This window comes from Camelus bactrianus, chromosome 1 (genome assembly GCF_048773025.1).
Source record: "Camelus bactrianus isolate YW-2024 breed Bactrian camel chromosome 1, ASM4877302v1, whole genome shotgun sequence".
In the NCBI taxonomy this organism is placed as follows: Eukaryota; Metazoa; Chordata; class Mammalia; order Artiodactyla; family Camelidae; genus Camelus; species Camelus bactrianus.
Genome location: NC_133539.1, coordinates 10744511 through 10763883, shown reverse-complemented (window position 1 = coordinate 10763883; position 19373 = coordinate 10744511). Strand labels below are relative to the sequence as shown.

General features: G+C 39.3%; 2 protein-coding genes and 1 long non-coding RNA gene across 11 annotated transcripts in view; 1 reads left to right on the top strand and 2 right to left on the bottom strand.

Annotated features, from left to right (window-relative positions):
* SYNJ1 (synaptojanin 1) overlaps positions 1-1116 on the bottom strand; it is an 81442-nt gene extending 80326 nt beyond the window's left edge. For all 8 annotated transcript variants that reach the window (XM_010956580.3, XM_045517826.2, XM_010956585.3 and 5 more), the window contains exon 1: positions 1004-1116. In XM_010956580.3, the coding sequence (XP_010954882.2) occupies positions 1004-1101 (98 nt within the window). In that variant the 5' untranslated portion in view covers positions 1102-1116. The remainder of the gene's footprint in view (positions 1-1003) is intronic.
* On the top strand, positions 5-3880 carry LOC123617329 (uncharacterized). 2 transcript variants are annotated; one of them, XR_006725448.2, is made up of 3 exons: positions 5-393; positions 2522-2571; positions 3685-3880. It is a non-coding gene; the product is annotated as an uncharacterized LOC123617329 (long non-coding RNA). The 2 variants fall into 2 exon arrangements; XR_012505616.1 differs by lacking the exon at positions 5-393 and adding an exon at positions 1197-1583.
* A 3737-nt stretch (positions 3881-7617) lies between these two features.
* Positions 7618-19373, bottom strand: part of PAXBP1 (PAX3 and PAX7 binding protein 1) — a 31543-nt gene continuing 19787 nt past the window's right edge. The window contains exons 11-18 of the mRNA XM_010956577.3: positions 19119-19318; positions 17930-18074; positions 17121-17242; positions 16202-16278; positions 15612-15678; positions 12774-12920; positions 10976-11130; positions 7618-8815 (exon numbers count right to left, since the gene is read on the bottom strand). Coding sequence (XP_010954879.3) covers positions 8698-8815; positions 10976-11130; positions 12774-12920; positions 15612-15678; positions 16202-16278; positions 17121-17242; positions 17930-18074; positions 19119-19318 — 1031 coding nt within the window. The 3' untranslated portion in view covers positions 7618-8697. The remainder of the gene's footprint in view (positions 8816-10975; positions 11131-12773; positions 12921-15611; positions 15679-16201; positions 16279-17120; positions 17243-17929; positions 18075-19118; positions 19319-19373) is intronic.

Here is a 19373-nt window from a genome sequence, read left to right as displayed (position 1 = left end):
GAAAACCAAGCAAAGGAAAGCTGTTTCCTTCTGCAGCAAGGACTGCAAGGCATCCAGAAGTCCCTCCCTGCCAGGTTTTGATGGGGGGGGTGGAAAAAAAAAGGAAGAGAATGGTTTATTCCAAAAGATAAGTCGTCACTTAATTTTAGTAAAATGCAAGAGGAAAAGCTACCAATTCTCACAGCAAGGCAAGACAAGGTTTTATCACTCCAAGTCCATAAGCGGTTTGGTTAAGTTGAGTTTCCCCTTTACTTTATGTTTACCAAAAGGGAAAATTTTGAGCGTATTTCGTTCGGAGTTGTTTATCAGCTTCCTGCTTCAGGATTTGCCACTACGTTGAAAGGGAAACGATTCGGAAACTTCGAGCCATTCCTTTGCGGGGAAAGGAGAGAGGTAGGTGGGAAGGAAGGTTAACAAGGCTGGTTCAAAGCTCCTTAGGGGGCGAGATAAGGGAAAGGATTATCCGACACCACAGGCTCTCCCGGGGGCGGCGGTGAAAGGCAAGGAAGCGGCACAGGTTACTGCTGCCTCCAGCCCAGCCCCAGGGCACCTCGGGCTGAGGGGTCCGCAGGCTAGAGCCAGTAAATATGAATGGCCACCGGGAAGAGTCACGACTTGGGACACGGGCCCGACCCGGGCTCCTCGGCGGTCCCGGGCAGTCGACCGCCCGGAAAGCGGCTCCTTCCCAGAGGGATGGAAGCGCCGAGCAGCCTGACCCCTCCATTACACGCCAGAAGAGATGACCCGGCGCCCAAACCGACTCGGTGCCTTCTCCGCGGGCAGGCTGACAGCTGCTGTCACCACAGACCCCGCCGACGAGGCGCCCGGCAAAGCCGGTGGTCTCCCAACCACCCCGCCGGCCCTCTCGTACCCGGCTCTCACCGCTCCCGCCCAAGCTGCGGAGGCGGAGACTGCTTCAGGAAGCGCTGGCCCGCGCGCCCCGCAGCCGGTGGGTCTGGCCGCGGCCGCTCCCCGCTACCCGCCCCCCCGCCGGCTGGCTCACCTCTTTCTCCGGCTCCTCCTCCTCCTTCTCCCGCAGCCGCCGCCGCCACAGCCGCCGGAAGCGTCACTTCCGCTCCAGCAGGCCCATCTCTTCCGCATTGCGCCTCAGCCGGGGGCGGAAGGCCCGCCCCTCGCGGGGAAGGGGCGGGGCATCGGAGCGGTCACGCCCACTCCGGGCTGCCCTGCAGGCCGGGTACTCGTGGGTTGCCCGCCGCCTCCACACGCAGCGACCTTCGCCTCGGACGGCGTGTTCCCCAGCCTGCAGCTGCAGGTCCCACCGCTGAGGACGCCGGGAGAGGGAAAACCCGGCCTCCCCGGCCTCCTCGCGTGGGCTCTTCAGAGCTTACCAACCCTCCCCGTGGGCGCTAGGGAGGGACTCTGGGGAAAAGCTTTGGGGGCTGGGTATTGATACGTGCCCAAGATGGGTGTCAGGACCACCCCCTGCCGCCTCCACCGGCCTAACGGGTTCTGGGGAGGGCTCGGGACGGTCTGCCCTGCTGGCCAACCCGCGGCGCCTGAAGAGCTGTCCATGGTGTCCCCTTGCTAACTGCGCCGAGTTCTTACTATGACTGAGCGTCTGGGTAGGTAGCAGGAAGAAAAACTAATGCCTGCTTTGGAACAGCTCTGTTCGCTTCCTTTTCTTCTGGTGTGTTCTGGAGCTCTCAGGAGTACTATTATAAAAAAAAAAAAAAAATGAGGGCTCAGCTGTGGAGAGTGGGAAGTCACAAGCCAGGATCTCAAGACTCAAACATGGCGGTACTGAGGCCCAGGCAGCTGTGGTCGTCACTGAATGGCGACTAGCTTTTGCCAACCGTGTAATTTCTTAAAGACATCTTGCCCTTTCACCCTATCCTCACTTTTCAACAAATCATGCTTCCTGGCTAATATCCGTGTGCCCCCACGGGCTTCTCATTCCGTTTCCACCTAATAGATCTAAATATGGGAATGAAGTCAAACCTGCAGGGTCAAGAGGAATTGAAAACCCAAAGAATTCAGCTCTCTGGGAAACCGTTTCCACTTGCCTTTGCTTTTTCTTTACCTCTTCCCCTTCTTGCTTTTATTAACAGCAAAAGCAGAATTTAAATTTAGTGTATTGCACAAGATCATTTCCCCCTCTGAGCCCTGTCATGTGGCTTGATTTAACACTTCTTCATCTATTTCAGAGAAGCTAGACCCACCCTGGTTTCAGGATACTAAAGTAGCTATAATTCATTAGAAAAGAAGCCACTTCTTTTCTAAAAGGAGATTTGCAAAGACACTTAGATTTAGTTCTGAGAACTGGAGATTTCTCTCATTTAGTACCATCTCCTTAGAGAAACTTTTGCTCTTTGTAGTGGTTACGGACAGCAGCCTCAGAATTAAATTCATTAAAATATTCTACTTACTCTACATTAAAATACTCTGCTTTTTATGTTTATTTTTCCCTCTTGGAGAATCCATTTCAATTGGAGATTGCATTGGACAGAGAAAACAAAATGCAAGTGGGTGAGAATGGAATTTTTCTTATTTGCCTTTTCAGGTATACATCTATAGCCCCAGAAGAAAAACATGTGGAAGGTACAGCTCCAGGTGAGAGGTTGATGTTATTGAATATATTGCTTGGAAGTTGACAGCTGAGACCCAGAAAAGTTAACTGGTTAAAAATTACTGTTTGAGGTGGAGTTGAGACCTCCATCCAAATTTGCCCACCCCAAACCTTCCAGTGCACCTGTGTCTGTGTGGCTACACTAGGTACCCCTTCTTTCTCAGAGTGGGAAATATCGGTGCTAGGCTCTTTTAGAAGCAAATGCTTGGCCTATTTCTGGCTTCTTTTGATCTTGAACTGAAGAAACCGAGGTCAATGTTTCTTGGTTCTGTGTTTGAATTTCTGCTTCTTTCTTCAAATTAATCTGCGGGTAAGTGGGACTCTTAGTCCTCAAGTTGTCAGTAGAAGGCCACAGCTTTTCCAAATCCTTGCAAAATAGATCGTTTTAGTCATGAAATGAGCACATGCCCAGGGTTTAAAAATATAAGGGCCATTTTACTAGTGATTTTAAAAGCTGTTACTCCTTTCTGTTTTTCTCACTCTTTTCTGTTTATACTTCTTTGTTCATCACAGCACTTGAAAATAGCTGGACAAATTTTCACCAAATCTAGAGTATCCTTGGCGTGGCCTGACTTAAAATACAGGTTAAGTGGCATATGCATACTTCTTAGTGAGGTCCTAAGGGCCTACAGAGATGTGCTGACACTATCTTGACCCTTGAAAATGAGCAATGATGCCAGTGGTAGGAAGAAATACCACCTTCAAAAGATACCCATACGCGAATCCCTGGAACATGTGAATATTAACTTATGGGAAGAATAAGTCTTTGTGGATATGATTAAGGATTTTGAACTCTGGATTATCTGGGTAGGGCCTAAATGCAATCACAAATGTCTTTATAAGGAGACAGCAGAGGGAGATTTTACACACACACACACACACTGTGAAGACAGAGGTAGAGACTGTAGCAATGTGGCCATTAGCCAAGGGATGTCAGCAGCCACCAGAAGCTGGAAGAAGGCAGGAAATTCTTCCCTAGAGCCTTTGCAGGGAGCATGTCTCTGCCAATACTTTCATTTCAAACCTCTGGACTCAGAATTGTGAGAGAATGAATTTCTGTTGTTTTAAACTACCCTGTTTGTGGTAATTTGTTACAGCAGCCACAGACAACTCCATACAAGGCTTATGTGACTCCGTCAGAAGAGAAACTGAGATCAGTAAACAGCCTGATGGATGTTTCAGACGTCAGCTCTAATAGTGTCAATGAAATGAAGGTAAACACCATGATTTTTAAATGTTGCTTTTTGACTGAGTCATTTCTCCTATGGGCAGTTCCCTGTATCAGGTTGAAACATGCAATCACCATTTCCATAGGTCAAAAATATTCACATAGTGACTATATATGGCCCAGTCTAATAGTATGTCCCCAGTACATGACAGGATTTATTAATTTAGAAATTATTGAACATTGCAAACCAACTATAACTCAATTAAAAAAAAAGACTGATTATGCCAGTGACATAAAAATATACCATATGTTACAAGGCTATGAATTTTGACAAATTAACCATGTAAATTAGTAGTAGGGCATACTTTTTCTTATCAAAGGACTTCCCTATCAAAAATGATAGAAAGCATTTGGCAAATTTGGAGAATATTAACAACCCTGATTCAGTTATCTTTAAAAGCTTCTTTTCAGATTACATAAACTAGAGCTAACTTTCATGTCAGGATCTGCAGAGATATATATAGGAAGGGATGTCTCCTTATTAAAGAGAAAACAGTGGTCTTGAGAGGCAACACAACAGTAGGTGACAAAAAGCATTTGCTATTTGCTTAGAATACGTCCACAGTAATCAGTGAAGGATAAGATTTTAAATTGGAAAAATGAAAATCCTATAACTAGCAAAATATAGGAGCTTGAGAGCAGAATCATCGTGAGAGTAAAATCAAACAAAAACTTCAAAGTTTTTGAAAGACTGAAAAATTGCTCACATGTATCAGAGATAAGAAAACTGCAATGGGAGCAAACAGGGAACTTGCATGTGACAAAAAATTTTCATTTGGAACAAGAGACCAAGTCAAGAGAGCTCAAATAAAAAGGTTTGTTTTAATGACACGTAAGGATTCTCATGGAAATCAAAGGACCAGAGCTCTAACAGGGTTTGGGCCTTATTGAGATCAGAGCTGTAGGATGCTCACTCTTCAACCTGGCTCTTGGTCCCTAAGCAGCAGGCATCTCTGAAATTTCAACATCTAAGTTACATGTAAAAGGTAAGATTTCATGGTCAAAGTGCTTTTGTAAAGTAGCTTAAAATGGTTTCTACAGGATTTGTCTAACCTTTTATCATTTACCATGTATTCTCAATTATCAAGCATTGGATGTAAGGTACATTTTCCTAAAGATCTTTTAAAGTAAGAGCCCAGGAACTAGTGGACCACAGCATACATTGAGAAATGCTGTGCTAGGCATTCTCATGGTACTGGATGATTCTCCTCTAAGCCTCTGCTACAGTTAGGGCTGACAGGGCTGGGACAAAGCTAGTACAAATTACTGGGGCCCAGAGGTCCAGAACTCAACACTACATATCAATATCAACTCCATATGACAATTGTTAGCCTGTCTGCCTTTGCTGGGCAATCTGAAGTCACTCTCAGCAGCTGTGAACCTAACATCCATAGACTGTTCTGGGGGGGGAATCTCCAAAAACGTATTGGACAATGACAGCCTTATCGAAGTATAAGGCCTCCCAAACATTTCAGACATATTTCATTGTTTTCTCACTACATGTAGGAGTTCTAGTGCTTAACTGTCCTCATTTTCATTTACTTGAAACTAGAGACCAAAGTGTTGTCATAATCAGAATGGCAACACTCCCTTTACTATATGGGTATTACCATGTTACAGATCAGAAGAGTAACTGTAACCATAAAGAACCACTACAACATAGCAACTGACATTTTGACAGGATATTTTGAAGCTATACATCTGACCATTTTTAGGTTTTCATGATTTCAAGGGAAATTAGCCATTTAAAACAAAATTAGGCATTTGTCTTAACCCACTGAACTATACATGCTTATAGAGGGTAAACTTTACAGTTTATAAATCATACTTCAATAAACCCATCTTTAAAGAAAATTAGGGAACGCTACATTTTAGTATATTCTCATGAGGCAGGTACTTGCTTTAAGACTTGTGCAATTCTTGGCCAATTCTGGGTGATAAGGTTATCACTGCAGGCAACTATGGCTCAAATCAACTGAAGCCCTCTGGGAGATAATGTGGAACATACCTCTTCCTATCTGAGATTAGGAAGCTGTTGTAGACATGAAATTGTGCCTCTCAGGTCTCCTACAAGGAGAATCTGGTTGTACCGGCCATGGTCCCCAAGAACTGCTCTCTACCAATTACTGAGTGTGGTGGGAATACAAAGGAAGGTAAGAAACTGGTGACATGAGCCATAAAAACCGACAACATAACGCCATTTGCAGCAACATGGATGTCCCTGCAGAATGTCATTCTAAGTGAAGTAAGCCAGAAAGAGAAAGAAAAATACCATATGAGATCACTCATATGTGGAATCTAAAAACAAAACAAAACAAAACAAAAACGAAACAGAAATACAAAACAGAAACAGACTGATAGAGATAGAATACAAACTTGTGGTTGCCAAGGGGGTGGGGGGTGGGAAAGGACAGACTGGGATTTCAAAATGTAGAACAGATAAACAAGATTATACTGTATAGCACAGGGAAATAGATACAAGATCTTATGGTAGCACAGTGAAAAACAATGTGACAATGAATATATATATGTTCAGGTATAACTGAAAAATTGTGCTCTACACTGGAATTTGACACATTGTAAAATGACTATAACTCAATATAAAATTGTTTTTTAAAAAAAAACTGGTGACATGAAATTCCTCAGAATCGTGACTTTGGATTGAGGGCTCCATCAGCCTTGCCCAAACTTTTAGAACTGCACTGATGTCTGACACCTTCCTTAATTCCTTCCCTCTCTCCTTCAGAGATCACACCTGCCTCGTGAGCTCTTGGCTCTAAGGCTAGCTCAGCCCCTTCCACTTCCTCTCCTTTGCCCGTCAATGTCATTTCCCTCAACAAGTCGCTTGTACATCTAATGCCATGACAGTGACTGCTCCCCAGAGGACCTGAACCAACGCACTGGGGTATTTATCCTCCTGCTGCTTTCTTTGGCTGAGGGTTGCTCCCAGTGACATTAGGTGACAGACACTCTAGCCTGTAGCACAGGCCAAGGGAAAGCCCTCAGGTAGAGCTGCAGGTGTTTGCAAGTCACCATGGCATCAATAAGGTCACCAACATCATCTGGTACAATAGTAGTTATCAGTCTTCATGACTATGGTTAATACAGTCTCAATAAAACAACTTTCCTTTTCAAAAACATTCCTCACCTATTTTGGAAGTATTTCAGAAGACCGCTCCAAAAGACAAAACTGAAAGGACAAAACCTCCACTTCATTAAAATGTCACTCTCTGGATTTATCTTTTGACAATTTACTTCATAAGAAAGGATGTCCTTTAGCTATTTCAGGAATAAAAAACTTCTGGCTGCAGTGTGCGAACCACTTGCTTTCTATGATAAATCCACCTTACATTAAGGTCCTACTGTGGGTTCAAACTCATTTCTGAGAGTAAAACAGCCTGATGGATTTCACAGGATGAAAAAGCTGAGTTTACTTCAAATGTCCTTAAAAGAAGATACCTGAAAAGTAATCAGTCCAATGGGTTTGGAAACACAAATTAAGGCACAAATTACGTGTGTCATACACACACACACATTTATATGTTTTAGCCCACTGAAGGTGAGAATAAGCGTTCTCATTTTAATTCTATTTAGTATGCCACTAAGGGTAACGAACAATTCATCCAGAATGAATTTGTAGGGATAAGCAATGTTCCTACAAGAAAGATAAAATTGACAGCAATTAGAGTGCATGGCACTGTTCTAAATATTACTTGACCAAGGGTACGTGCTAAGGTCTCATTATATTAGTCACATGAAACACTCTAACTAAAATTAGTTGTCAGCAAAATACAACAAAGGGTCTATTTAAAAATTAATTTAATGTTTGGCTAAAGCTTAATTACATATATAATTATCAAACAATAGTCCTTAATTTCCAAAAAGTTCCTCTTTTGAAAATCACAGAATCAGAAAGCATAAACTTTAAAACAAGTTCTCTGAATATTTACAGCATGGTATAAACATTATAGAAGACCATGGATATTAAACTGCCTGGGTGTAGCTAATCGGCAAGGCGTGTTCTTTATTGCATATATAACTCACATATGTGGGATTTTAAATATAATGACAGACTACTAAAATTCAAATGCATGTATTTTTTTAAGCTGGTCAGGGAGTAAAATCATGAATGAGACAGGACAGTCAGCCCAAAACCATGCAGTTAGGTTGTGGGTCTATCATTCCCCAAAATTAAGCTGCTATGTTCTTTTCAAAAACCTATGTTGCATGTACTACTTAGAGTTCACGTTAAACCTACATTTGACTGTAATGCTATTCAAGGAAGAAAAGTTCCCCATTCACCCAATAACCAAGTCCACACTCACGTCTCAACTTTAAGGCAGCGTAGCTACAGTGACAGCAACTGCTAACCAAAAGGTGATGAATACTTAGTCACCTGCCAGCCCTTTTTTTGTAACAGTGTAGGAATTTCCCTAAGACAATATGCTACTGAATAGTTTTCTGCTGTTAAAAGGCTTACTCTGTAGAAAAACACCACAAATTTCCAGTGTGAAAGTTAACTCCATGATGGTATAAATATATATATATATATATATATATGCATAATTACACAATATACACTGCACACATCGTTTACAGAAAACAATTAACTGAAAGGGTTCATTTGAATGAACATATAAAATACTTCTGTAAACAAAGTATGACAGGCAGTAAGGAAACCATTCATAGACTTCCTAGAAATAACCCGAATTCCTTTCATTCCAAAGAAATTGCATTTAAGGACACGTATTGAATATTAATAATGTTCTTTGTATTAAAACAAGAATCAGTATTTTACAGTTTAAGAAACTTTACATATATACAAAATTTGTACATTGGGAATGGTATTAGAGCAAACAGGCTTTTTTTCAGTCTCACAGATCTACTTTCCTTCAATCAAAGACTTAAATTCTTTCACATTGTGGTCACTTGCAACAGACATAGCATGATCCAGAGCTCGAACACTTGCAAGGAGTTTTACTATCTGCTTTATGTTTTCCCTAAAAAGGAAAAAATATATAGCAGCATCTCATTAATTAGCACAAAAGCCTTCAAGGAAAATATCTGTTACTGACTTTATGATCCTTTCTGCACTTGGTAATCAATTTTTCCAAGCACATACTTTCAAAAAAGGGAAACAGAGACAAGCAAGTCACAACGTGTGAAAAAAACTATCCACATTAAACAAAACTTGCCTATGTTCAAATGACCAACCCAGAAACAGAGGACCCATTTTCAAAAATAAAACCCTAAATTTTCATTCAGATACATGATTTTCAATATCTAGAAAGGATAAGAAAATCTATTGCCTAACTGCTTCAGAGCCCTGCCTCCCATTCCTTCCCAGAGTCCTGCCTCCCATTCCTTCCCAGAGTCCTAGCTCTTCTAGAATATACCTGGAACACAAATTATATTTGTCTGTATTCATCAAAATCCATTAAGATCCAGTATAATTCCCACTCCTCCAAAATTCACTAGTAAAGTATAAACTGGCTTCCTTTATCACCCCAGCTAGGAGTCATTCTCAGTAATCCTCAAACTTCACCGCACTTCTGAATTACCTAGAGGGGTGTTGAAACACAGACCACCAGGTCCCACCCTCAGAATTCTGTTCGGTAGGTCTGGAGTGGGGCCTGAGAATCTGCATTTCTAACAAAGCTCCCAGGTGATGCTGATGCTGCCTGCCCAGAAACTACTTTCAGCATTTAGTTTGAACCACTGTGAGAAACCACACACAACGTGACATTATTAGTTGTCTCTTCTCTACAAAATTGTAGGAAGCACCTTTTAGGGAAGGATTGTAATTTGTAAGACTTTGTAATCCATGTGGAACCTACTTTATGTGCACTGCACAGAGAAGGTGCTTAACAGCTGCTGAAATTGTTTTCTATAGAAAAGAATTTACTGTTTGTTGATATTTAACTCCCAAACAAAAACACTGTTAAACATATAAACTAAACTTTAAAAAGTAAATAGGATCTATCTAGTAAGTAAATGGGATCTATCTAGTAAACACCAATATTGAGAATATTAGTGCCGATAAGTAACAACCAGCACCAAAATGACACATTAAGGATGAAATAAACATATAACCCAAAATCACCTGCCAATTTTACCACTGAAGGATTTACTATCTACTTGGCTTTTAATTTTATTGTAAAAGTTAGCAAATTTTCTCTCAAGAAAATAAGGTCCTTTTTTTGTGGAAGGGGAACAAGGAAAAAGAGAGATTTTGTTATAGGGGCATGACTAATGGTGTGATCTAAGTGAAAATAAAACTGACATAGGAAGAATATATGAAATAAAACTTTCAAAAATAAAATTCTTCTGAATGATACTAGTTGTTATTATTACTATTTACTTACTTTTTATGCTAGAGATTTATCCCCAAATTACATGAACATCCAAGACAATGTCCCGAGAAAGGGATAATGGTTTGTTTATTCATTCCTTCCTCAAAACACTTGATTAAAAAATATGCATGAGCTGCTCCCCAAAAATCATGAGTGATGACCTTTTTAGTCCACAATATGGATACAGAAAACCTCAATGTAGAGCACAAATGTCCCCAAACTGGGATAGAACCTTCAGTACACTTTAGGTTTCAGTGGCCATCTTTCCTGGGGTTTACATCTGTATAATGAATCTCCAAAGACCAAGATCCATGACATTCTTCTTCTTCTTTTTTTTTTTTTTTTTTTGAATTTAAATTTTATTCTTTTTTGGAGGGGGGGTAATTAGGTTTTTATGTATTTATTTTAGTGGAGGTACTGGGGATTGAATCCAGGACCCTGTGCAAACTAGGCATGCACTCTACCACTAAGCTGTACCCTCCCCTTTCCATGACATTCTAAGAGCCTAAGATCTTCTCAATTCCTCAAGGGAGGAGACAGAGAAAACAATGATTCATTCATTCCCCTTATGGCTGGTGCTTACCAGAAGTCCTCCCTTAAGACCTTCATATATAACACATTGAAAAAAGATTAGGTAAAAGCTGCAAAAATGAAGAAATGCATAACTTCGGTAGGTTTATCAATACTAAGTCATTGTACAGTTTAAAGTAAAATAGAAACATCTCTACTGAAAACATTTTACTAATACTAAATCTGACAACTAAAGACTCTCGATCACTGTTTCATTCAATAATTATAAATAATTACCTTGCATTTCTTTTTTCCACATCAGAGCACCCGATACTGTTTCTGTAAATTGTATCTGCTAAGTGTACAAGGTATCGACAGAAGTTTTCTAACTGAGAAATAGTTCTTTCTCCTTTCAAATTCATGAACCACTGCTTGGGGAAACAATTGATTACCTATGAAGAAGAAAGATATAAAAGTTAAAAATAAATGAGTGTCTAAAAGCTGAGTCTAGATAATGGGTATAATCTATTTAACTAAAAGACTTCCTGTTGAGCTATATGTAACTCATTACTTAGAAAGGATTGTCTTTTAAACCTGATTTTCTACATAAATTATGCAAATATACCTGAATTTTTAACTTCAACAGATAGGTACTAAAAGCAAAGTATATTTCTCCAATATTTAAGTAAATTAGGAACAAAAAGTTAATAACCAATTGTTTCATTTTGCAGTCTTCCAAGAAGCCTTAAATGAACTGAACTGTCCTTCATCAGTAGCTTTTGATGTAAAAACATGTATAGTATAAATACCAAAGTGCAGCCCCTCCCCATGCTGAACGGTTCAGTCAGTAGGCATCCGTGCTGGCAGTGGGAGCCATGCTAGCCCAGAATGGGGTAAAGAGAGCATCACACCAGAGGCAGCCTAGGGCAAGAGCCTACGCAGGGGAAACAGAGCATGGTGGCAGCCTGGCATGGGGTACCACAACCCAAGCAAGGGCAGGCTGGTTCCCACAGGGGAGAAAGCAGTCAGTGGGTAGAGAAGGCTCCTCATCAAAGAACCCAGGGATGTTCGAAGAAATGACTGTTTCCAGAACTCGGCCGAGCAAGTACAAAATGGACCTGGAACATTGTGTGCCAGTAAGCAAGAAAGTGCTTCCTCCAAATTAGAGGACATGTCACGAGGTCACAGAAGTCAACCTGGAGGGATTCCCACTAATGAAGTCTAGGACAATTCCTGCCAGAGATGCAAAATCTGAATCTAATCATGAGATACTATCAGACAAACCCAAATTGAGGGACATTCTATCAAATAACTGAACCATGATCTTCAAAAGTGTCAGAGTTATGAAGGTCAAGGAATGAAGAAGTCTTCCAGATTAAAGCAGACTAACAAGACACGACAATTAATTGCAAAGGACAATCCTTCCTCTTGCCAATTTCTTTTGGATATTATTGAGACAGCTGATAAAACCTGAAGAGAGGCCTAGGATTAGGTGTGAGTAATATATAAATGTTTATTTACTGATGTTGATAGTTATATTGTAATCGTGTACAAGAATATCCATGTTTATAGGAAACAGACACAAAAATATTTAAGGGTAGAGAAGTATCACATCAGAGAATTACTCTGACATAGTTTAGGTCAAAAAACTGCACTAGCAAATTTTCTTTAATCATATGACTGCTTAAAAATTTTTTTTAAAAAGATCAAACTCATGTATATAAAGTAAAAAAAAATTAACTAAAATTATTTCTTTAATGAGGAGAGACCATTTCTTTAGTAACACTCAAAATAGCATTCACTCAACTGAAAAAAAAAAAATCCCCAAATTAAAACTATTATTAATACCTACAAAAATAAATACTGATACAGATAGATGGATAGAAGAATAAATATACACATAAATAACAATATAAATCTTTATTTAAAAAGTGCTAAGGGGGTTTGGAACTACTTGGGAAGCAAGGTGATTGTCAACATTACACCAAGTTCAATAATCAAAGGAGTTTTCATAAAATTCTCAAATCTCTTCAAACAAAACTTAATTCATTTTAACTTACATGCTTTAAAAACTACCATAAATCATTTAACTCACATTCTGGGCTTTTTTGATGCTGTCATCTCCATATTCTGAATTCTGAAAAGCCATGAGAATGTATCTATTTAACAAACCGTCTATTGATAACTCCTGAAGAGTTTTGTTTGAGAAAATGCCATACCATTGGAGAAAATTCCCTAAGAGCTAGAAAGAAACAAAATTATTTTCCCCAGTTTCACTGACATATAATTGACATGTTACATTGCATACATTTAAGGTATAAAACATAATGATTTGATACAAGTATATATTGCAAAATGATCACCATAAGTTAACATACCTCACCTTATTTCAGTTATAAATCTTTTTTCTATTCTCTTAGCAACTTTCAAATATACAAATATACAATACAGTATTGTTAATTACAGTCATCATGTTGTACATTACATCCGCAGAACTTATTTTATCTTAAAACTGGAAGTTTGTACCTTTTGATCCCCTTTACTCAATCTCCCCACCCCTACCGACAACTCCCTACCTGTGGCAACTACAAATCTGACTCTGTTACTAAAAGTTTGGTTATTGGAGAAGGAAAAAAAAATTAGTGAGAGGCAACGTTAAGCAATTAAATTAAGTACAAAGTAAGTTAGTTACACAGTAAAACACCTTATGAAATACAGTGGACCATGTCTTGCCCAAGTACTAATAAGCAGTTTTAAAAGGTCTGAGTATTTCCCAGAATGACTGAGATCAACTAAAATTTAAATAGCCATGTGGAACAAGTGGTTACCGTAATAAACAATGCAAATACAGAACATTTTCCATCATAACAGAAAATACTAGTGGTCAAGTGCTGATTCTTAGGTAAATGCCCTCCTTGAAAATCATGCCTAAACCAGTCCTATGTGCCCCCGCCCCCAAGAAATGGAAATTCTCTTTGTGACTATCATACTGCATGTTTACCAAACCTCTTGATCCTGGGCACTGGAAGCTACTTAAGCTCAAAACATGTAAAATGGAAGCCCCCAGCCCATTCCACCGTAAACATTTTTCAGCTTCCAGTATTTCTCATCTTAGGAAATGGCAACCCTATCCAACCAATCAGGCTGGAAGCCTGCGTGTCATTTTTAACCTCTTCCACAAGTTCTTGGACCCCACCTCCATCCATTCTGTACATTCCTCTCAGTTCCCACTGCCACCCCCTAATCTAAGCTGACATCATCTCTTTATGGACCCTACAGTTACTCAAGTGGTTACGAACATGAGCTCTGGTATAGTCTTTCTCAAACAGCATTCTGTGAGAGAACTAAAACCTACAGAAAATGATTTGAGTGACGTCTTAATTTTCCCAAGGGTGGTACAAGCCAGTACCATTCTAGATGCATACACAATGGAGGCCTTAGGGCATCAGCTATCAAAGAACCCTAGCTGAGAAGAGCTGCTCAAGAGTCAGAGTGCCCTGAGTTAGACTCCCATCTTTAACACTTAACAAAGGAATGAGCCTGGGCAGGTTATTCTGTGCCTCGCTGTCCCATCAGGAGCTTGAGAAAAACAGTGTCAAGCTCACAGGGCTGTTGTGAGGATTCAAAAAGATGATCTATGTAAGAATGTGGTGCGAGGCTTGGCACATAATAAATATGTAAGAAATACTAATTCCCATTTTCATTATTATTATCTTCACCTATTTCAATCCATTATCTCTACACAGCAGTCAGAATTATCTTTAAAATGGCAATTTTTTCAAGTCACTTTCCTACTAAAAACCCTTCCATAACCCATACAGGATCAACTGATTTTCAACAAAAGTACAAAAAACAACTTAACAAAAAAAGGGTAGCCTTTTCAACAAACCATGCTGGGACAAACAAACTTCAATCCAAGCCTCATGCACTATACAAAATTTAACTCAAAATGTATCATAGACTCACATGTAAAACCTAAAACCATGAAATGTCCAGAAGAAACAATAAGAGAAAAATTTTGTGGCCTTGTTTTAGGCAAAGATTTCTTAGATATGACAACTAAAGGACAATTCATAACAGGAAAAACTGTTAAGTTGGACTTCATCAAAATGAAGAACTTCAACACTTTGAAAGACTGTTAAGAGAATGAAGACAAGCCACAGATTGGGGGGGTGGAGGAATGGGGGGGCCACAACCCTGCAAATCATGTATCTGATCAAGTACTTGTATCAAGAACACAGATTTTGGGGGAGATGATGGAAGCATTATCCAACTTGATCTGGGCAGTGATTACATGTCTATATGTAAATTACAGCTCCTGTATCATTTGGACCACTTATCTCTTCCCTAACTCTAGCCATCCTAGACTTTTCTCAGTTCTAGTATGCCCTGCTCTCCCTCACCCCAGGGTCAACTCTTATTTATTCTTCTAGTCTAATAACCGAAATACCACTTCCTCAGGGTGGACCCACCCATCAAGGTCTCTGTGCCCCTTGTCATATGCTCCCATACTACTTTGAATTTCTTTATTAAAATTCATCACACCTGAAGATTACTTATTTTCTATCTGTCGATTGTGCTGGATTATAAGCATCATGAAGGCTCTACTTCTATCTTATTCAGTGCTACATTTCCCAGCTTAGAAGAGTGCGCAGTACTCTGTTTGCTAAATAAATTAACAATGGTATAGTAGGGCATTTTGCTGGCCAGGTGGACCTTACTGGAACTCAGGATTCATTTTCTCCTCTGGAAACATCAAACCTGAATAAACTTTCGGAATAAAATCAGTTTATAAAATGGAGACTTTGTATTTAGATACAGACCTAAGCCTATGAAGTTACTGAACCAAATATTAAAATACTTTTTAAGGTATAATGTATGAAGTCAAACAAAATCTGAGGTCTTTTAGTTTAGATAGCCTACAGACACGTACCTTAACTGAAGACCAAAACTGTCGTTGAAAAAACAAATAAGGCCCAGAATTTTTATTTTCCAAGACACTAAGGAAAAAAGACAAACACATCACAATCAAAAATATTTTATATGTGAAGTGCCATCTGATTGCTAGAACATTTGTACAAGTAAAAAAGGTGAACAAAAGAAGTAACTAATTTTTCAAATTTTCAAACAACTATATTCCAGAAGACAATAATTTTATTTTTTGGTTGGGGGAGATAGTTAGGTTTACTTTTCTATTTTTGGAGGAGGTACTGGGGGTTGAACCCAGGACCTTGTATATGCTAAGCATGTGCTCTACCACTTGGGCTATACCTCCCCACTCCAGAAAATAAATGTAACGGCAATTTATTCTGAGATACTGAAGGAGAATAAAGGGCATTATTTGCTTTATTCCGCTTGAGGGAACAATTTACCCACTGAACTAGTCTCTTTGGACTACAGGTTTACAATACATAAATCAAGTTTGTGTTTCAAGCTATGTTTAGTTGTTTCAGGATTTAAGAAGCCTTTTCTGAAAGATAATGGAAAACGTTACCATATTTCATGTTCTCAGGAGTTACTTACTTTTTGGGATATAAGGGCATGAATACATCATCATCTAAAGTTCTCCTCATCCTCAATAAAAGTGCTTTCAGGTACACCTAAAGGGTTAAAAGTTGAGCATGCATTTTAATAAGGGTTATGACAAAATTTTAAGAAATAAAAATAAGCTATATTCCAAATCATATAATAAACTGAGTACTCAATTTTGAGTGTACAGTTTCTCAAATTTTTTACTTTCCCCACTGAAGGGTCTAAGGTCTTTAATATTTACTACTCTTAGCTTACCCTTCTTCAATTACCAAGCAATGAACCCATTTAAAAAGCTTCCAACCCCTTAAACTACTACTATATAAAGACTTAAGATCAAACCTATAATCCTGTTCTTCTCAAAACGAGGTCAGTGAAAATAAAACAATGATAAAGAGTACTTGTCCAAGTCTAAATAGCTCATAAGAATGTCCAGTGGGGGATAGTAGCCATTTGAAGCTTGGAAACTAGTTATAAAACAATACTTAGTTGTTTTATATGCTATTTAAACGTTTCAGTATTTAAATCATCGTTACCTTTTCTACTAGTTTCACGTTTTCGTTTTTCCTAAAAAATACAGTTCTTCAAGAGATGTCTGATTACTCTGGTTGAGAATGGGGGTGGGGTGGTGAGGAGGGTGACAACAGTACAAACCAGAGTCTATCAAGACTAATAGTATCATCCTTACATATAGATATTTTAAAACTAAAAACCATTATCTTAAATTTTATATATTTCACGCTATAAAGGACCAAATGGTCCAAATGGGAGAATCAGATTTTCTGGCTGGCTCCGGCAGAAGGACATAACCACTCAAATTCTCTCAACTCTTACTCATTTTCAAAAGGAAAGAAGATAAAATAATAAATGTTTAAAAAATTTTTAAATGTTTCATAGATAATAATTAAATTACCTGTGTATTTTTGTTTTCTGCATTCACTACTGAAGGATATCCATTTATTAATTTTAGTGTAATTCCAACCATTCTTGAAGTCTGTGTTGTAGAAAAGGGGTCCCACATATTTTCAGCTATCACTATTAAGGAAAAAAAGTAGCACATAGTGAGATGCAGAAGAAATCTGCAGCTGACTATATCTAATGTCAAGCAGTCCTCAACTTAGAAATGCCAATCGACGTTTATTTTTTCTTTCTCTAGAGTATAAGCTTCAGTCTTCTTTGTCCTGCTAACTGTGGGAATGTTGAAGATTAGGCAAATGATGAGAGGGGACAGCCTCCCATTGTTTTCTGGTGCTTGGCGAAAATAAGACTGGGGAAAGCAGGATTTCTATATCCTAGGAGGCGATGCCTCCTCCATGAAGAATTTTTAACTGAACTTGAGCTCTGTTTTTAATATTTTAAATAGGTTCCTATGTCAAAGATTCCTAATCTTTTGTGAGAAATTGATGAAAGTAATAAAACTGCTCCACAGAAAAATGCATATGCTCCCCTGTCCCAAAACTATGTATTCAGTTTTGCTTCAGGCAGTCCTTAAATGTCTAAAACTTGCCTATGGATCAATTACTGTCCCCAGCTGCAGACCCTCCTGAAGGTGGTCTTCAAATCCCAGGTTGAGAAACGTGTACCCTTTAGGTAACTCTGGGCCCGGTGGCAACTTTATTATTTATAATGTAGTTTCTATGAGAAAATACGCTTTGATTAAAAACTCCTAAAAATAGATTTAAAAACCCAATGTGTTTGAAGATTCAATTCAGTAATCTCTACCTGTTAGTTTAGGAAGAATCACCTTTTCCACAATGGTAGGTAATAGTGCAACATCTACATCATCTTTTTCTTGCTCTCGCTCTTCACAGCCATAAAACAGCAAAGATTCAAACCACAGCATATTCTCAAAGTCACGACATTTAGCCTGGAAAATATTTAAAAGGTTACCCAAACATTTAAAATGGTGGATGTTTCTGCGTCTAGCCATGCAGAGTTAACAGGAACTAGATTTAGCCTTCAGTCGTAAACTAAAAATGGGATAAAATATTATGAAACATCTATTTTCAAACAATGGACCACTGGCAGTACAGGACTGTGACCCCTGAAAGAAGGGAATGAAATGAGGTGAGCTCCTGGTCAGGACTGCAGAGCAGGGAAAGGAATTGCAAGCAGGGGGCAGTCTTGCTGACTTGAGAAGAAACTGGAGTTCAGGGAGGCTGAGGCAGCTGGAAGCTCTGGGGCAGAGGAGGGAGCCACATGCACAAGGTGGAACGGCACAAGGCCTAGCAAAGAGCAATCACCAGGAGCTGTGAGTTGAATGGTTCCCAGACCTTACTTTTTTTTTCCCCCTGTTGCTTCCAGGGTTTCACCCTCAGCCTTCTTTTCATAATAGTTTACATACTGAGCCCAGCCCATCTCATTCATGCCCACAGCTCCATCCATATGTTGGTAACTTTCAAAACTGTATCTTAAACATGACCACTAACATGTATATAGACAATTCTAGTTTCCTCCCTTATGTAACAGGCAACAGGTCCTACTGATGCTACCTTTTAAATCCATCAGTTTATCTCATTCTCCTGATTTCCATCACCAGTGACTTAGTTCAGGGCCCCATTTCACATGGGCCTCATTGAGCTTTCCCATGAGGCTCTTACAGTTTCTGGGACCAAAGAACCAAATTCTTATTCACTCACATTCATATCTTAGTGTCATTACGTGTACTTTTAGTTGATTGAGAAAGACACTGCATATAAATCAGAAAGCAACAGACAGCTCTCCTGAAGAGGGACAGAGCATAAATGTGAATATCATAAGATTATACCCAGATATAATTTCTATCAATTATAGCTCCGTGACCTATCTCCCCTGAAAAATACTTTGCTCAAGCTTACATCTCCAGCTTTGAGATTAAAATTACCCAGGCATCATGGTCTATTGCTTTCTAACAGTGACAGAAGCCACTCACCTCAAGAGGAGTCCAAGTGAGAAGCTGTAGCCTTATGAGGGGATTGAACAACTTTGGCAAACAAAGACCGATGTAAGCATCCTTGTAGGACATGTAGTATTTTGAACGCCATGCCTCAAACTGGGATTTAATACAATCGATTGAATAGAAACTCTCAAGGACATCCTCAAAAACCTTGCTGGACTCTTTTGAAATGCGATCTAAAAACAACAACAAAAACCCCCACAGAAAACCGTAACTTAATATGCAGTAGAA